Source organism: Euwallacea similis, chromosome 18 (genome assembly GCF_039881205.1).
Source record: "Euwallacea similis isolate ESF13 chromosome 18, ESF131.1, whole genome shotgun sequence".
NCBI classification, from domain to species: Eukaryota; Metazoa; Arthropoda; class Insecta; order Coleoptera; family Curculionidae; genus Euwallacea; species Euwallacea similis.
Genome location: NC_089626.1, coordinates 2,367,154 through 2,385,477, shown reverse-complemented (window position 1 = coordinate 2,385,477; position 18,324 = coordinate 2,367,154). Strand labels below are relative to the sequence as shown.

At 40.9% G+C, this 18,324-nt stretch overlaps 4 protein-coding genes across 4 annotated transcripts; 3 read left to right on the top strand and 1 right to left on the bottom strand.

The window, feature by feature from the left end:
* Positions 1-58: 58 nt before the first annotated feature.
* Positions 59-9,460, top strand: LOC136414844 (uncharacterized). Its single transcript, XM_066399062.1, has 18 exons — positions 59-194; positions 260-397; positions 449-644; positions 703-876; positions 936-1,039; positions 1,098-1,165; positions 1,218-1,372; positions 1,432-1,572; positions 1,627-1,845; positions 1,897-2,044; positions 2,098-2,220; positions 2,274-2,374; positions 2,431-2,762; positions 6,122-6,267; positions 7,392-7,613; positions 7,671-8,011; positions 8,066-8,483; positions 8,537-9,460. The coding sequence occupies exons 2-18, from the start codon at positions 322-324 to the stop codon at positions 9,170-9,172; spliced, it is 3,600 nt and encodes a 1,199-aa protein (XP_066255159.1). The 5' UTR covers positions 59-194; positions 260-321; the 3' UTR covers positions 9,173-9,460.
* myd (mayday) lies at positions 3,036-4,730 on the bottom strand. The gene is made up of 4 exons (XM_066398693.1): positions 4,257-4,730; positions 3,950-4,206; positions 3,424-3,630; positions 3,036-3,368 (listed from the first exon to the last, which is right to left on the bottom strand). Exons 1-4 carry the CDS (start codon positions 4,574-4,576, stop codon positions 3,079-3,081), a joined length of 1,074 nt encoding a protein of 357 aa, XP_066254790.1. The 5' UTR covers positions 4,577-4,730; the 3' UTR covers positions 3,036-3,078.
* Positions 9,461-9,829: 369 nt separating the features above from the next.
* Positions 9,830-15,484, top strand: l(2)k09022 (HEAT repeat containing 1 homolog l(2)k09022). Its single transcript, XM_066398676.1, has 3 exons — positions 9,830-9,906; positions 10,121-13,319; positions 13,374-15,484. Exons 2-3 carry the CDS (start codon positions 10,142-10,144, stop codon positions 15,443-15,445), a joined length of 5,250 nt encoding a protein of 1,749 aa, XP_066254773.1. The 5' UTR covers positions 9,830-9,906; positions 10,121-10,141; the 3' UTR covers positions 15,446-15,484.
* Positions 15,485-15,858: 374 nt separating this feature from the next.
* LOC136414585 (growth hormone-inducible transmembrane protein-like) lies at positions 15,859-18,262 on the top strand. Its single transcript, XM_066398694.1, has 7 exons — positions 15,859-16,001; positions 16,145-16,344; positions 16,394-16,505; positions 16,562-16,703; positions 16,757-16,826; positions 16,882-17,293; positions 17,613-18,262. Exons 2-7 carry the CDS (start codon positions 16,155-16,157, stop codon positions 17,695-17,697), a joined length of 1,011 nt encoding a protein of 336 aa, XP_066254791.1. The 5' UTR covers positions 15,859-16,001; positions 16,145-16,154; the 3' UTR covers positions 17,698-18,262.
* The last annotated feature ends 62 nt before the right edge of the window (positions 18,263-18,324 follow it).

Genomic DNA, 18,324 nt, shown 5'->3' with positions numbered 1-18,324 from the left:
AGGTGGCAATTATAACGCTTCATTAATAACTCAAAGAAAACATTCCAATTAAAAACAATTTATCCATAACGCTTTTTCCCTAGTACGCAATTAAACCCCGACTCATTAACGCCCCACATCGTTAGTGCGCGCTGAGGGAGCACGTCTTTCCCGCAACTCGTCCTCGTTCAAATCGACTGAAGAGCAAATAGTGAGTGAGTTTTGTCTAATGAGATCCAAAAGTTGTAGAATTCATTGAGGATTCGATTGAATTGAAAAGGTAAAATCGCTGTGGCAGGCCCTGACAACGTCGACTTTAATGCGTCTGTATCATAGGAAGCAATGTCTCAGGTGGCCTTAAACTCGCTTTTAGTAATTTTGATCTTAACTCCTCGCATTAAAGCCGCAAAGGAATCTGGTAGGTCTCAAACAAACCATCGTTCCAAAGAACAAACATAAATTCCCGCAGGCCATTGCGAGCCGCAAACTAACGGGATTACCTTCTCGTGGGCGGATTATGCAGTCCTGGGCACGATGCTCATCGTCTCGTGCGGAATCGGGGTCTTCTACGGTTTCTTCCATAAAAAGCACGAGAGCAGCCACGACTTCCTGTTGGGAGGGAGCACCATGAGCACCTTCCCCATGGCAATGTCTCTGGCGGCTAGGTCAGAAACCGACCCATCTGCTCAAAAAGAAAATGCTCATAATAATTTGTGTCCGCAGCTTTATCACTGCTGTAGAGCTGCTGGGCAACCCCGCTGAAATGTACACTTGCGGAACTCAGTTCTGGATGATATGTCTGGCGTTCATTCTGGTGGTTCCCATCACTTCCAAATTTTATTTGCCGGTGTTCATGGAACTGCGCCTGACTAGCTCTTACGAGTACTTATCAAGGAGGTGATGGGTCGTATGATGACACCAACAACGCCGGTACCTTCATGAGAACTGTTTTGTAGGTTTCGCCCTTCTACAAGGTATCTGGCAAGCGCGCTCTACATCTTTCAAATGACTTTATACACTAGCGTGGCAGTGTACGCTCCTGCCTTGGCGTTAAGCAAAGGTAGAACCCTCTTTAAGACCCTCACAATTGCCCTCAAAGCAATTTTTTTGTTTTGCAGTAACTGGCCTTAACGTGTATGTAGCAGTTACCGTGGTGTATATGGTTTGCATATTTTACTCATCTCAGGTGAGTCAAGAGCTCATATAACTAAGGTGTGTAATAAGGGAGACGGTTCCAGGGCGGCATGAAAGCGGTCATAATAGCAGATACATTCCAAGCGGGGGTGCTTATAGGTTCCCTGGTACTCATCCTGTATTTGGGGCAGAAGTTCGTGGGGGGCTACGGAGTGATTTGGTCGGAGAGTTACAACTCCGGAAAGCTGGAGATTTTTAAGTACGACGCATGCTTAATTGGTGGCTACAATAAACTTGATGGTGTGTAACGTTATATAGCTTTAATCCAGACCCAACAGTGCGTCACAGCTTCTGGTCAGTAGTAATTGGTGGAACATTTTATTGGTTGACCATGTTTTGCTCCAACCAAGCTTCCATGCAGAAATACCTATCGGTGAAGAGCATTGAACAAGTCCGAACGTAAGTTCTCCTTCTCTCCTCTTATGCAGACAGATCGAGTAAACATACATGCAGGGCCCTTTGGATCTCGTGCTTCGGCCTCAACCTCATCTTCACCATTAACTTCTACACTGGCATGATCTTAGTGGCCAACTACAAGGGCTGCGACCCCATATCCGAAGAGCAAATCGATGCCGCGGATGAAATCCTGCCCTTCTACGTCATTTCTGTCATGGGACATCTTAAGGGCATTACTGGGTTCTTTGTTGCTGGAATCTTTGCCGCCAGCTTAGGGTAAACGTTATGCACTAGTTGCTTGCCCCTGTGATAATCGAACATCTACAGAACTGTAGCGTCCGCTTTGAACAGTCTGGCTGCAGTCACTATCCAAGACTTTGTGGGTGGAGTTTGCGGATATTATTTTCATGACCACCATGGGGCGTTCTGGGCCAAGTGCATCTCCATTGCTTATGGAGCTATAAGCTTTGGCTTAGTATGGGATAAAACCGTTGTTTCGACCTGAGTATTATTTGATTATTTTTCTAGGTATTTATTATAGCTCAATTAGGCAGTGTCATGCAGGTAGCCATCAGCTTCAACGGCATGGCGGGAGGGGTCACACTGGGTCTTTTCTCCCTGGGCATGTTCATCCCATGGGCCAATGGCAAGGTACTTCTCATCTATATTACGAACCCATCAGTCGCAGTTAAACGATGTTTCAGGGTGCAATTTTCGGGGCCTTATTGTCCTCAGCTCTGATCATTTTGATGTGCATCGGACAGCAAGTTACCAACACTGCAGCTGGCTTTAAGAGCGTTGACGGGTAAGCCTCTAGACACTTCATAGCTCTTATCAAAATTTCACAGTTCCAATTTAAAGGGAAAGCGAAGTATTCGTCCTATTTCGTCTTTCGTACATCTGGTACTCGGCCATCGGCTGTTTGTTAACGGTAATCTTAGGAGTTCTGGGCTCTTTCGCCACGGGATTTGAGGAGCCAGGGAATGTACATACGGAACTGATTTCGCCCCCGATCCGTAGCTTTTTGCACTCGCTTTCAGAGCACACCAAAGAAAGGCTGCATATTCCTTTGAAGTATTATGCGAGCACTGAGAGGATTAAGGTTGAAGAATTCACCTCTGTGGCGCTTGACGATGACCCAAATGGAGTCTCATATCGCATGCAGAAGATCGAAGATCTTGCTGTGAAAAGCAGTTGACCATTCCAAAGTTGTGTAATTTATTATGTATTGTTGTAAGTTCAATAAATTATTACTGTTAGTTTATCCCCCTTCGGGGCTTGTTCTTTCATTTCTGGCGCCCCATTTTGATGATGAATTTCGTTAGTTAAAGTCGCGCGTTTAAAGCTTAAACTATCTTCCTTTTCAGCTATAAAAAGCTTAAATTTTTATACTACATGTAGGGATCAACCTGAAATACCCACTAACAGCATTCGACTATCTTCAACGATAAGTAAAGCAACAGAGCTTTAGCAGAACACATCTTTTATTAACTAATAATCGACGGAACATTAAAATTCGTCATGAAAACTGCGGGCAGTATCCACCATTTTAGACTTGAGGAACAAGTCTGGGTGAGCCAAAATCTCACCCAGCGACAGCATATTGTCCCTATCAGTATCAGCTAATGCCAGCAAAGCCTCAGCTTCGTGGTCTGCATGTCTAGGGCTTTGAGGAGCTACATAGTGCAACAGTTCTCTTCGATCTGCTTTCCCATCTCCGTTCAAATCGATTGCAGTCCGAAATTCATGTCTCCGTTGCTGCTCGTCTTGTCTTATCACCATGGTCTCGTCTCCAAGACCTCAAAAAAGGAAGAAAAATGTTGTTGACTGAAGCTGTAGGTATTAGAAGTGTACCTTCGGTTTGGAAAATTGCGAATTCATTTTCTGTGAGGAACTCATCACCATCTTTATCAAATTTATCGTAAAGCTCGTCTACTAAAGATAGCTGATTAGCCAAACTGGACTCAGGATGAGTAAAAGCGAGAAATTCTTCCGCTGTTAATGAATCGGGGTTAGTTTTAGCTGCTTCTGTCCATAGGGCACGGTCTTTCATGATTTGTTCTACAATTAAAATCCATTCTCTGTACTCTTATTTAAGATTAAGCAGTTTTTCTCATGGTAGATATCCCCAGTTTGGTTTTTTAACGCAATTCCTCGTAAATTTATTAACAAAAAAGGAAAATAACGCGTGTTTATCAAATCTGCAAGATGCCATTCATTTGTTGATGAAGATGCTGTCGTCATTCCCCATATTTTATTTTCATTGGTTAACCACACTAATGGCGCGAAATTTAAATTAGAAAAATGCCTGGAAATTTTCAAAAACGTGTATGTGTGCGAAACTAAAGAACTTCTCCAGAACTTTCAGCTTATTTCCTACCTTTGACCGCCCTACGAAGCCCCCGGTGCCTCTTCTCATCATGAGCTTTCACGTACTTCTCTGCGAAACCCCTTTTTTTAAGAAAGTGCGAGTGATACTCCCTCCACGTTACCACTCCATTACGTGGATTATTGTCGATCAGCTCAAAAAGCCTATGATTATTACCCACAGCATCAGATATGTGCTGAACAATTTTGATTCGAATCCATTGCGATAGCTCTTTAGAATCCAATTTACTGCTTCTATCTCTGTCCGCCCTACAACAACCTCATTTACCCTCTATTGGCCACCAAACTAAATCTCATACTGCTTAAAAACTTCTGTAAGAATCTGAACTTGACCTTTCTGGGAGTTTTCAGCATTGTTCACATTAACCAAATATTCGTTCTTTTGGGGCACATCCCCGTTAACTCGGTCTGAATTAAAGTTGCTATTCTTAATGCGCACTTCGAAAGTATCTTCTAGGAACCTGGACGCAGCGAAACCATCGCTGTAGCTTATTTTGGGCCTCAATGGTATGGTCAACATCCATGTCATCAAAAGAAACAATACATAGCACAGAGCAGGGACGGTGTAGGACCAACGGAGGATCTTCAGTATGTGGACATAACTGCGAAACAATCGCATGTCATCGTATCACATTTGATTCGTAGATAGATCAGTCTTAAGATCACATTGTGTTTTGGAGGCGCGGAAAATAAAACGAGGGATTGTGCAAGCTGCAGCTTATAGTGACATGGCCAGGGAGGATCGATTTTAATGCGCTGAGCAGCTGAACGTAGAGAGGAGTGCTGGAGACAGGGTCGTATTTTTGACTTGCGTAGCTCAAAGATTTTCTATTATGAAGTTTTATTTAAATATTATACGCTGGAAGAGCGAAAATTCCCTATAGTACATAACTACAGTCAAAATCCGTCAATTTTCCTTGGCTAAGTAATTTCACAAAATGACGGTCTAGTGACAAACTTTGCAGTCACCATTTAAACAAGAATGTTTATTCTCCTGACTGGACGTTACATATTTAAACGTAGACATTGTACCACGATGTAAAACGAGGTTCCTTTACAATGCTAAAAAATCATAAATAACAACGCAAACACAGTAACGCTCCCAAACATTTCAAAATCCCTCCAAAAAAACCTAAGACGGTCGATTCAAGGTCTAAACTGCGTGTGCGCGTTGTGAAACGTGCTAGTGAACTTTACTGGTAGTAGTAGTAGTGTTTGATATTCTTGTATTTTTATCAAGGGAGATATGCACCTATTTAATTCAAGTGAGTATCTCTTTCAAATATCTCCATGTACAGTTATTTCGTTCGAAAGCTCCTTATCAGACGGACGTTTTTTAACACGTGAGTTACGATAAAATATAGCGAGTGAAAATTGATTTTTTGTTTTGCGCGACATCTAGCGTCACGGATGCCAAAGAAGTTTTTTGAGGTTGTTTTTTACGTTCTCCGAGAAATGGCGCTAGTTATGTGTTGCGCGATCACTCCCGCCTTTTGAATTCATTCAAAATTTTCAGTTGAACTTAAGTTCCTCTGATTTTCGAACCACAACTTATAAATGCGTACCATTACATGATAATACATAAACTATTAGCATTTACTGGGACAATTTACTTTTACTGCTTTTTCGACAATAGCACAATAAATTTCGTAATTAATATACGTGATATTTTTAAATAATAATGTTAAATTATGAACGTTGTGTCAAGGATATAGCTGCTATTAAACTTAATAGTCCTGAACAGCCGACTTTTTCCTTAAAATTACCCTATAGACTACCTTGGAGACCGGTAATAACGTTTCATGCTAGCCTCTAACAATAGGGGTATTATAGGCAAGCATAGTTTGGAAACTATCTCCAACTGATATACCTAAGCATTATGTCATACGATGTGCTAGTATAGATTGGCGATTAAATATCGAAATACTGAGTCACTTTATTTAGTCTTTAATAACCATCAATTCCATTGTCTCCAGACGATAGCTCAGCAGGTGACAATACACATTAATTATTTAAATATGAGAAGCAATAAAATTTATTTGCACTGATTTATCTAATCTGCCTAATCATGGCGTGATCACCACCAAAGCAAAAGAACCAAACACGGTTCCCCGCTTTCAGGTGTCTTGCCAAGACAATGAAACACTGCTGAACCTCATGTAAGAACTGGGAAGAAGTTCCTTCAAAATGGCGGTAACACAAGTAACATTCGGAGTGTGGGACTATGTAGTCATAGGGATTGTTCTACTCACCTCCTCTGCCATTGGGGTTTACTATAGGTTCACGGGAGGAAAACAGAAGACCATGCAAGTGAGTATTTAAGTGGGAATTTATATACATAGGATTCCCGTTACTGGAGCTCAACCATAAAGATCTCGGTAGCCATGAGAGAGAGATACGCAGTCGGTTAAATTCGGAGCAAATTGCGCAATTTGGAGTTCAAAAATATGCTGCTTGCATTACTTCGTTTGTAGGGGACGGTAGGGAGCCTCATTTATAAATTTGTACTTACCGATATTAATGAACTTCAACTTTGAGATCAATGCAAGATCTAGGAAGACTAGCGGGAAGCGTTGAGTTGGAGCAACCGTTGTAATGTTTCGTTATTCGTTTGTTTCTTGGATTCTCATTTGCATGGCACTCTTTGCCGGAATAGGAGTTTTGATATTTTCTCTAAACTACAACACTGGACCTTAGCACGTGATAGATCATCGTAATTGGAGGAAAAACTTGAATTTAAAAATGAGATAATCCAAAACAGGGCCCATAAATAAAAGAAAAATTGATTGTGGGAGCTGTTAGGACCTGTGTCGTATGAAACCCATGTCGACGTGGCAACATCGCCGTCCGCCGTAGATTGTTTTTTGTTATGTGTTCTACATCTTCTAAGTTTAAATTTAACTATGAGGTCAGACACCCTTTTTGGGCACTCAGCTAACACTGTTCGTCTTTACTCATTTTTCTCGATACAGCTTTAACACGTACGTACATTATTCTTCGATACCAATAAATCTCAATAGCAGTTCGACGGGTCATTTGTTATTTTTTTACAGGAAACAATGTCTCTGAGCTTGCGCACATAGTTGGTTTAGCGACCATTTCGAAAATTCTGGAAATCAGGTAACAAGCTCGACCTTTGGCTTTTCGAGCCAGAATCACACTCGCTTTTCGCCTCACGAAACATGCAGATCAAACACCTTTTTGGTCACTTCGAACCGGAAGCACAACAGCTGTGCAAAAATCTAAACGTCGAATTCCCAATAAGATATCGCCACATTATGAAAGAAGAAAAGTTGTAACCATAAAGTGACAATCGTTTTGAATTGTTGCGCCCTAATTTAGCCGACGTCGTGTCATTTATAGTTGCCGATGTCTCCATGTTTGAACTCCAGAAACGGATCCTCTGTATATAATTATAACAACAAATTCTATAGGAATATCTACTAGCAGACAAAAACATGTCCATCACCCCTGTAGCGTTCTCGCTTATGGCCTCTTTCATGTCAGCAATCACCCTTTTGGGGGTGTCCAGCGAGAACTACACTTACGGATTTCAGTTCATCGTAATTAACATTTCCTATGGCATTTTCACGCCCGTAGCAGTTTACTTGTATTTGCCAGTTTTTTTCAAATTGCAAACAACAAGTGCCTATGAGGTAAATGCAAAGCAAAGGTACACACACATTACAGCACATTTGCACTTTATGTTACAGTATCTGGAGCTCCGTTTCGGTAAGACCGCCCGCTTAGCTGCCTCCCTCTCCTACACCCTCCAAATGACCCTGTACATGGGAGTTGTGGTCTACGCTCCTGCTTTAGCCCTAGAAGCTCTCACTGGTATCAGCAAAACTGCTGCCATCCTTTCCATAGGTTTAGTATGCACTTTCTATTCCACCATCGGAGGGATGAAGGCGGTCCTCATGACCGACGTATTTCAATCTATTTTGATGTTCGTTGCGGTCTTCAGTGTTATCGGGGCGGCATTAGTCGACACTGGCAGTTTTGCCGAAATCTGGAGAATAGCTGAGGAGGGCCAGAGAACTAACTTATTAAAGTAACATAAAACATATTCCTCCTTTACATATTTTTTAACCATTGTACCATACAGTTTCGACCCAGATCCCACAGTTCGCCATACATGGTTCACCCTAATCATCGGTGGAGGGGTGACTTTTTTGTCCCTCTACGCGGTCAACCAAATTCAAGTGCAAAGATATTTAACCATAAAAGACCTCAAGGGCGCTCAGAAAGCCTTGTGGTGGAACTGGCCCATACTGACAGCCTTGAGCATCAGCACCTCCTTTTCGGGCCTCGCTATTTACTCAAAATACTTTAACTGTGATCCAAAAGACGCAGAATATATCACCACTGAAGATCAATTGATGCCCTATTATGTAATCGACACCATGGGGCACATTCCTGGTCTATCAGGATTGTTTGTAGCCGGGATTTTCAGCGCGGCCCTTTCAACGGTATCAGCAGCTTTAAATAGTTTGGCTGCAGTCACCGTTGAAGATTACTATAAGGTAGAGCTAATTGGGGGTTAATGTTTATTTTATAGTTATTTTTGATGTTTCAGCCTTTGCATCGAGTTTTCTTTAAAAAGGATTTAGCCCCTTCAAGCGCCTCACTGCAGACCAAATTTATTGCCTTAATCTATGGATTTATTTGCCTGGGGGTGGCTTTTCTTGCTCAATATTTAGGAGGAGTGCTCCAGGCTGCTTTAACCATCTTTGGAGTTGTTGGAGGTCCCCTTTTGGGGCTTTTCTCCCTAGGGATGTTTAGTCTTACCGCCAATGAATCTGGTTCTGTGATAGGGTTAGCTTGCGGGTTAGGAATGGCCCTGTGGATGGCTTACGGGCCGAAACCTGCTACTCTCAAACTCCCTACGACTACCGAAGGATGCGAGTTTACCAACAAGACTATGACTTACACAGAAACTACGGGGGATGATAGTGAATACTTATGGATATACAGATTGTCCTACCTATACGTCGGTGTGGGAGGATTGGTTGTTACCTTAGTAATAGGGTATTTAGCAAGTCTGATAATTCGGAAAGTGACTGGAAAGCGAGTAGATGATGAAAATTATGATCCACACTTGTTCGTGCCTCCATTAGCCAAAAGGCTACAATGTGGCAAAAGTGAGCACATTGATCTAGAGACCTTTTCCGATTTGAATAAAAACCTGAAGGTTGAGCCAGCGAGGGTATGAACGAATTGAATTGATTACGTGCACCTGAGTCTATAGTTCAAATTGGAAATCTTAATAGCTGGAGAATATCCTCTCAGTCCTTATCTCGTATAGTTAATGGTGTAGAAGCAAATGTATAGGTCTGTGCGTTCTTTATATAAGCAGCTGATGAATGTTACTGATTTATTTCAGCCTTATACAAATAAATTGATGCCATATAATGTTAATAGCTCATAGCTCATGCATTATTTTATTACTTAGTATTAAATTGGGCTAGCTTAGAAAAAAATCAATGTCTTCCATATTAATATATTGTAATTTCTGTTTAATTAAATAAAATTGTTAATTTTGTTTAGAAGTCTGATAGTTTTCTTGCAAAAAATATAGAAATAAAACGTCGTTGTTAAAAGTTTCAATTAGTAATAAATTTGTTTTAGATTTAATAAACTGAAATTCTTCGCGTTATTTTATGTACATACACAATTACGTCACATATACATATTCACTTGGTACATTCCACATGACGTCACGCAGTCGTAATCGAAGTCCTCTATTAGAGGCTTTCTTTCTTCGCTAATCACGATGAAACGTCAAATCAGAATTTCCTAACCTCACAAGTACATGTGTGTGTTTTTTGTTTACTTGCGGTACCAAATTTATAAATATTTTGTTTTTAACACTTTAAGCCTTTTGCAGACTTCTGAAAGACATTTCTTGCCCTTTTGGCTGTATCATCTAATTATTATTGAACTGCCGTAAGTACAAATTACTAATTATAGCCATTTATGAGGGGTCGAATATTGAATCCGCATGGGTTTTTGAAAACTCAATTCAGCAGCAAAAAGCTTTTTAGTCAGTAGATTATTGTAATATTCATAACATATGTATGACAAAAGACCTAAAGCTAAGTAGCACTAAAACTGTCTATACGTCTTTATTCATAATTTCACATATAAATTATTTTTCCAGGAGTTACATTCCCTATTGCAAATGTCGACCTCACTAGCAACCCAGTTACGCCAGTTGGCCGTCCCCTCCACCAACATTTATAAAGATGACAAGAAGAGACATTCCCTCTTATTTGATCCTAAGGAAGCTGCTTCTATTAGGGGAGATATTATATTCGAAATTGGTTTGGAGGGTCTGCAGCAATTGATAGCAAAAGATGAGATTTTCCTAGAATTCTTAGACAACTTATTTCATCCTTCCTCTAAAGATTTTGATAGAAACATACATAGCAAAGAGGAGAACAAGAAGATTGATAAAGTTATAAGGAGATTTTTTGTTGTGATTGGTCCATATATCCTAACAAATGCTGCACACAAAGCATTGGAGTGGCTGTATTTTCGCTATCATATTAATGAATTTAACAAAATAGACCTAATAACTACAGTCATCCCTTATTACACCACAAACACCTTCGTGCGGGTAGTACAAACCTGCAGCTTTGACCAAAGTTCTGACCCGTATTATTTTTTAAGTGCTATTAAGAAATCAGGAACTCAATTGGACAGATTAAGTTTATTTCGACAAGTGCACTCTAATGGAAAAATTATAAAATGCTGGACTAAGTTTTTAACACAGTTAATGAAGACTCATAGTGACCAAACCTTAACAGTGCATTTTAATTTTTATTGCACAGTCTTGTGTGGTGCCATTGAGGTTTCTAAAGAGATTAAGGATCCTTTTATAACAGAAATTCTGCCTTTGCTGTTGGAAGGTCTGAGCTCTGAAATTCCAGATTTTGCCTCTGCTACCTTTGTAATTACAGCAAGGTTATTATCAAAATGCACTTTGTCCAAGAAGTTGTTAGATGTGATTGTCGAGAAAGTGTTTGGCTTGAAGTGCAAGTCTGTAGCAATGGAGGCTGCTTTATTGGTGGCTTTAGTTTATCAGCTGCAGAGCCAATACACAGTGTTATCAGAAGGAGCTCTAAATAATATATTGCAAAGCTGTTGGCTGCTGGACAATCTGGGAGTTCTGCATTCAACTGGCAATTGTGTTTATCCCTGCTTAAAAGCAATTATAGAGAAATCTCTAGAGAGAGCAATAGCTGAGAATGAATCTGCATTCAGACTTATATTGTGCCATATTGTTAATAAGATTGAGTTTGATAGTTCCTTTATCACCGATTTTATCAGTCTCCTCTTAGATAAAACCAGCAAGAAAGCCATAAATGATGCAGAGATTAAGTCTTGGCTTCAAGACATTATCAACATGCTTCAGTCTAAATACTCAGACAAATTCACAGACTCAATAGCCAAAGTATTCAAAGACGAAAACGCTGATCATCGCCACCAAATCATCAATAAACTGCGACTGAAAAAACGGGAGTCCAGACATTCAATCAACTGGACAAAAATTGATTTTATCCAGCCTAAATTTGAGGAAAAATTGTTGAGCGTACTTAAAGGTTTAGTTAAACTTGTGGGCAAAATTGTAGTGCCAATTCCTAAAACTGAAGATATTAAATCTCTGAAGACTGTCCTGAATAGCGCATTTGAGAAGTTGAAATCTTTTGGTGAATATGAAGAAAGCAAAAGCTTAATTGAACCATTGATGGATGTAGATTCAAGTGATGTTAACAAGACCATTGAAGAGGTTTTTAACATATGCTCAGCTGGAGTTTTAAGTGAAAGCAGCCTTCAAGAGCTTCTGCTTACAGTTCAGAAGACTCTTCCCATGTCACAGCGCTTTCAGCTGCAGTCTGTAACCGCAAGCATTAATTTGCTTGCAATACTTTCAAACGAGAACAGTAATATTAGAAATACAACTATAGATATAATGAGTCATTTGCTGAAAAATCAAGAAAAAGAGACTAATTGCTCCTGGTTTCTCACGAAGCTTTTGACCTATAAGGAAGAAATCCTAGCCGATTCCGAACAAGTGGCTTTAGTGGCGGTTAAATCACTGACTTCCCCTAAGGGCAAGCGATTTTTGTCTGATATCACCAAAGTCATGTGTCTGAAAAACACCCCATTACATGTCACTTACGGTGCCCTCCAGTTAACGGTGCACATCAACGATTTTCAATTTCTAGAGCAGCTCTACCAGCACTTCCTGGAATTGTTCGAAAACAGGCCCAAATTCAATACCCTTGAGGGCAAAATTCTCTGCAGGTTGGTTGAAAATATTCAGCAGTCTATAATCTCCCAAGTGACCTTAAAATCTCACACCTGGAAGTTTATTGTGTTCGCCCTCAATAAAATGGTCATAGTGGATACCTCCCAAGAGGAAGCCGTCACTTTACCTACAATAGTCTTAAGGCAGCTTTCAAAAGATCTTTATCATTTCCTACCTGAGGACTTACTTGCAGAGCTTTTGGGACTGATATGTGATCTTTCGGCGGTTTCTGAAGACCCTCAATTTTCCGCACTGGCCAGCAAAATCTTCAAACACATAGACCTGGACGTCAATCTTGTTGCTAGAATCCTTAAAAGCATGAGCGAAATTCAGTCTGACAGACCTTTAACGCCAAGAAAAAGGCCGCAGGGGCCTACACTGGATGTTCTTGACACTTTGGCATGGAAAAAGGGGGTTTGTCTGTTGGAATTCATTCAGAGCAAGAAAAAAATCCGCAATAGCCAGATACTTCTCCCAATACTATTCGACATTTTAAAAAAGTGTTTGGACTTTGAAGAGCAGGCTATGGTGGAATACCCCAAGCAGCTAACTCTGTCTTTATTATTGTTGATATGTGGCAAACTTGAGAATGAAACAGTTTCAGAAAAGAATTTCAACATCGAGCTGGTAATCCAGTGCATTAGAGCTTCGCAAAATCCCCAAACCCACTACCACGCCTTGCTAGTGCTAGCCCATGCAGCGAAAGTAGTGCCCAATGAAGTGTTGCACCATGTGATGGCAGTTTTTACTTTTGTAGGCTCGACCCTTGTCAGACACGATGACACCTATAGCTTCGAAATTATCTCTAAAATCTTGGACACAATCATTCCGATTCTGGTCAGCCAGCAGCGAACCACCACTATAGGGGACGTGTTAAGGGTCTTCGTGGATGCCTTACTGGATGTACCAGAGCATAGGAGAGTGTGTCTATATACGCAACTGCTAAATCATGTCGACGCTAAGCAAAATTTGTATTTGTTCCTCTTGTTTGTGCTCGAGGCGGAAGTGTTGCACCCAATCAAGGATAAAAAGAAAGTTGAGAAAGGTAGGAAGGTTTTAGAGGTAAGAAGGTAATAAATCTTAATGTTTTTTTCCGTAGAAATACCATCTCAGAGAATTCAAATCTCTCTCCAACTCAGCGGAGAATTTTCAGTGGAGACAATGCTGCACACTTGCTCGTGTCTTCTAAAATACATAAATGATTTACCGGATGAAAAAGAGGAGGACTTGCTTGAAACGCACTCACTCAACCTCAAGAGCTACACTGCAAAGCAATTCCGCCACTTCAAATATTTAATCATAATTTTTGTCTCCAGTTTGCTCTCGTCTAAATTTTTGGTCACTAAATTGTCAACAAAGGAGAACCTTCACATAGAAGGTCTCTACAAGGAAATTATCATTAGCGTGTTGTCATACATTCAGAGAACCCAAAAGGTGTGCGATAGCGCTCTCAACAGCCCCCAAGCCCTCTACTGGAAAACTATTTTGTACCACAGTTATGATCTACTAGACAACGTCAACGATTTGCTCAGTTCTCGAATGTTCCTTCTTGTGATTAAAGGACTGTTAGTGCACAGCATGCTTATGGTAAAAAAGAGAGCTTTGGAGGTGCTTAACACCAAGCTTCAAAGCGGATTCTCGCACCTCAAAAGCGAAGACGATCAAGAGTTGTTTGTCCTGGTCAAGCCGATACTGATGATCATCGAGCCTGCCGGGTTGCAAGGTGCCTTACCCTCAGACCAGGAGACTTTAATTCAAACAGCGCTTCTGTCTATGAAGCTAATAGTCAGGACTTTGGGTCCCAATGATCCTGAAAGATTCATTCAAGTCTTGGACTTCATATCAAACATTCTGCATTCAGGGAAAGTGCAGGGCAACGTCCAAGCTTCTGTCATCCTCTGCTTAGCTGAATTATGCTCAGTTTTACGAGGCCACGCCTTACCAAGCCTTACATCGTTCATGTCAGCCTTCTTGGCAGTTCTGAAAAAGCAGAAGTCGCAGGACACATGCAGCATGCTGCTGCTAAGCATAGTCACTGCAGTAAATAAGCTACTAGAGAGCTTTGCTACTTTGTTGAGTCCATATTTGCCAAAGATCATTTGCGAATGCTCGATACTGATCAGCAAATGGAGCAGCTCTTCTGAAGACCCAAAGTGTCAGCCACTAATCAATAGACTGAATGGTATTAAGAAGAAGTTAGGGTCAGTCATTCCAGTTAGGGTTTTAGTGCCCACAGTAGACCAGTGCTATGACATTCTTGTGGCAAAACAATACCACAACGCTATTGTAGCCCTCATAAGTATCTTGGAAGAGCAGCTCTCCGGTCTAAGTTCTAGTGATGTGGCTTTAAACATGCCGGAATTCACCAATTTCTTCCTAAAATCTTTGGAGTTTCGCTGCAAGGATAATGCTTCCACTGAAACGGCTAACTTCGTTGAAAGCCAGATAGTGGGGACGCTCACCATCTTCACATTGAAGCTGTCAGAGAGCACTTTTAGGCCATTCTACCTTAAGCTCTTCGACTGGGCCATCAGAGGTGGAGACAGCCGTGAACGCCTCATAACATTCTATCACTTATCCGAAAACATTGGACAGGCTCTAAAGGGACTTTTTGCGCTCTTCGCCGGAAATATTCTCAGCAACGCCTCAGAAATAATGCGAAGCGTAAATTCACAAGAAACAACTGATATTGAAAAAAGTATACTTCTCTTGGAATACGTTCTCAAGACCTTAAAAGCGATTTTCACCTATGACAGCAAGAAGTTGATCAACCGAGACAGATTCGAGTTACTTATGCAGCCCTTGGTGGACTTGCTGGAGAAAGACATTGATGGAATAGAGACGTTGATTAAACGTAACACAGAGCTGATAACCCCGACGATAGTCCAGTTCGCTGTGGCCGTAGCAGACGACGGTCTATGGAAGGAAATGAACTATCAAATCTTACTGAAAATGCGCAGTTCGAGGCCTGAGATTCGGCTGGTTTCTCTGCACTGCCTGGCGGAGGTAGTGGCGAAGCTACGGGAAGACTTTATGCCGCTTCTACCAGAAACCATCCCCTTTTTGGCGGAACTTTTAGAAGACGACGACGAGAGGGTGGAGAAGGCGTGCCAGAAGGCCGTGAGAGAGATGGAGAAAGTGCTGGGAGAGCCGTTGCAGAAGTATTTTTAATGCGGTTGTTGAGAGAAAATGAATAAATGTTTTATTTAAGTTATTGAGACGTCTGTTGGGTAATGGCGATGTGTATTTTGTGGGTCCCTGTTTTGAATATTCCGCTGGTTTTGTACTTGACGTTTCTGTCAATTGCCAGCTGACGTCACTCTATATGGACACGGTGTAAGAGATTTTATAGAGCAATAAGTGAGATATCTACAGTCACATTGTAGAATTTACTAATGCCTGCAAAATACCTATTATTTCGGTTCATTCAAAATAAGGGCTTGACTGTCATATATAAGCTTTGGACATTATGTTTATATTTAAAATTAAAAAATGGCGTCTCATTTCTCCGCGACGTTGTCAAATTTCGAGTATTCCCCAAACGATAAGTGATAGGTGTCTTGTCAGCTTTCTTCATACTGTAAATAACACTTCAAAAACCTTTAAAATTTATCATTCATTTCAAAAAGAAAAATCCAGAAAATTTGAATCATCAAAAACAATTATTCGTTAGCCAAACGTTCGACCTAGAAGGAAAATTACAGCTAGTGCTATTCTGAACGATTTGGTAAGTAAAATATTTAAAATCGCTTACTAGATTTCTACCGCAAAACTTTACTCTTGTCCAACATTTCATAACAACCCTTAAGTGCAAATTTCCCTCGTCACGATTTTATCATGCCCATTTTATGTTTAGCTTTGTGTTTGCAGAATCGAAAAGATGTCTCAAATCCTAGCAACCAAACTGTGCAGAGTTCCAGTGCTCCACCAGACCTGCAGCTTACTGAAACAGCTCCCTTCGAGAGCAATCCCAGTAAGAAATTATACCAGCCAAGGGAGAGATGCTTTGGCTCGCGCGGCCAGGCGGCAGACTCTTAAAGAACGTGCCATGGCCCCAACAACTGGCACAGGTTAGCTTGAATTTTATGTCTACCTTCAAATTGAACTTTCTTTCCACAGCCTTCAATATTGGCCGCGGAGCTGTGGCTGGAGGGTCAGTACTTGGTCTTGGAGCTCTCTGCTATTATGGCTTTTCCTCTGGAACGGGAACTAGTGCATTGGAACAATCTCAGTAAGTCTCAGATTTAACAATAATAGATGGCTTGAAACATTAATTGTGCTGCACAGCCTGTGGCCCCAACATGTAAGAGACCGCATCAAGACTACTTACTTGTATTTTGGGAGTTCCATTGCTGTTACTGCGGCAAGTGCAGCTGCAGCCTTTAGATCGCCTGCCATCCTAAATTTGGTGACTCGCAATGGATTTATTGTAAATAATTCTTTATTAGGCAAAGGTTGCAACGTAAATGTGATGTTTTACAGGGAATTGCTGTAAGTTTAGCAGCAATTATAGGTACAGGCATGCTGGCTCAAAGCATTGAATATCGACCAGGTTTGTGAGGGTAATACATAGGCATTCTTTTATTTTTATGAAACAAATTATATAGGTTTTGGACCGAAGCAAATGGCTTGGTTGCTCCACTCAGCAGTCATGGGTGCAATGGTGGCACCCCTCTGCTTCCTTGGAGGCCCAATTTTGATACGAGCAGCCTGGTATACTGCAGGTGTAGTGGGTGGGCTCAGTAGCATTGCAGTGTGCGCCCCTAACGACACCTTCCTTTACATGGGAGGGCCGTTGGCCATGGGATTGGGGGTTGTATTTTGTAGCTCCGTTGGCTCCATGTTTTTGCCCCCTACCACTGCCCTGGGTGCAGGATTGTACTCAATATCCCTGTATGGAGGACTTCTGCTATTTTCTGCTTTCTTGCTGTATGATACTCAGCGCATTGTACTGCAAGCTCAGACGTACCCGAAGAACCCTGAATTTCAGGGAGTGCGGCCCTACGATCCTATCAACAGGTGAGTTAAAAAAATATTGAAAGCACGTATTTATGTGGCGCCCTTCGCCTTACTCATTATAAAGCAAATGAGTTCAAGCCGCCCTTGGGTGTTGTTTGGTTTTCAGTGCCTTAAGCATTTACATGGATGCCCTAAATTTGTTTGTTAGAATTGTGACCGCGTTAGCCACGAACGAACGTTCCAAGTAGACGTGGAGGGCCAGATTTTTATGGTAATTAATTGGATAAACCAGGGTGCCTTTGCTTTTTTTTTATTCCACGGCAGGCTTCTGCAAAATGGGCATAAGGTCTTATTTAATTATTTTATTTTCCAATTACAGTGCCATTTCCATCTACTTGGACACATTGAACATCTTCATCAGGATCGCAACTATGCTGGCAATGGGTCAAAATAAACGCAAATAAGCAGCTTCTATTGAAAGGTACCTTTTTTCTCATTAAATAATAAATACAATTATAGATTTTGATATTTTCTCAATATTTTTTGTTTTTATTAATGGTCTGAAGGGATGTGTTGGACAGTCGTTTTTATTGTTGTAAATATGGAATTGACGTGATGCGTCGATTAACTGTAAATATTAGGAGTAAAAATGAAGTAAGGGTAAAGTACATAAGCGTAATTGTAAGTTTAATAGTACTATATCATGATACAAGTATATGAGAAGGCTTTTAAAGTACGCATGGCACATTGCAAGACGTGACGTACAACGGAGTGTTTCGCACACACGGGCTTTAGGTTTTTACGTATAGATGCTATAAAATACTTTTTATTACAAGTGCAGCGATGTTACCACTAATTAGTACGTATCAAGAAGTGTTGTACATTCGCCAAAGTGTCAAGATATGCCGTAGTTTAAATGTCTAGAACATTGTATCCCTAGTAACTATACAAGCATCATAAAAACTGTTTTATCCACTCCTTCGTAAAATGTGAATTATGATGCATGCTTAATAAAAAGGTAGTTAATAACTCTGCGTTTTGTGTGTTCCCCAATTCGAATTGGATATCGTGTTGTATTAGATCGACGAGTC

What these genes read in the sequence shown, in the direction of transcription:
- LOC136414844 (XM_066399062.1), top strand. Translation starts at nt 322, where the DNA reads ATGTCTCAGGTGGCCTTAAACTCGCTTTTAGTAATTTTGATCTTAACT. An exon ending in GGAAAGCTGGAGATTTTTAA is followed by an intron (nt 1,373 to 1,431) that starts GTACGACGCATG and finishes AACGTTATATAG; the next exon opens with CTTTAATCCAGACCCAACAG. An exon ending in GGCTTTAAGAGCGTTGACGG is followed by an intron (nt 2,375 to 2,430) that starts GTAAGCCTCTAG and finishes TCCAATTTAAAG; the next exon opens with GGAAAGCGAAGTATTCGTCC.
- myd (XM_066398693.1), bottom strand. Translation starts at nt 4,576, where the DNA reads ATGCGATTGTTTCGCAGTTATGTCCACATACTGAAGATCCTCCGTTGG. An exon ending in GCTTCGTAGGGCGGTCAAAG is followed by an intron (nt 3,631 to 3,949) that starts GTAGGAAATAAG and finishes TTTTAATTGTAG; the next exon opens with AACAAATCATGAAAGACCGT. An exon ending in CGCAATTTTCCAAACCGAAG is followed by an intron (nt 3,369 to 3,423) that starts GTACACTTCTAA and finishes TCCTTTTTTGAG; the next exon opens with GTCTTGGAGACGAGACCATG.
- LOC136414585 (XM_066398694.1), top strand. Translation starts at nt 16,155, where the DNA reads ATGTCTCAAATCCTAGCAACCAAACTGTGCAGAGTTCCAGTGCTCCAC. An exon ending in AGTGCATTGGAACAATCTCA is followed by an intron (nt 16,506 to 16,561) that starts GTAAGTCTCAGA and finishes TGTGCTGCACAG; the next exon opens with CCTGTGGCCCCAACATGTAA. An exon ending in TGACTCGCAATGGATTTATT is followed by an intron (nt 16,704 to 16,756) that starts GTAAATAATTCT and finishes GATGTTTTACAG; the next exon opens with GGAATTGCTGTAAGTTTAGC.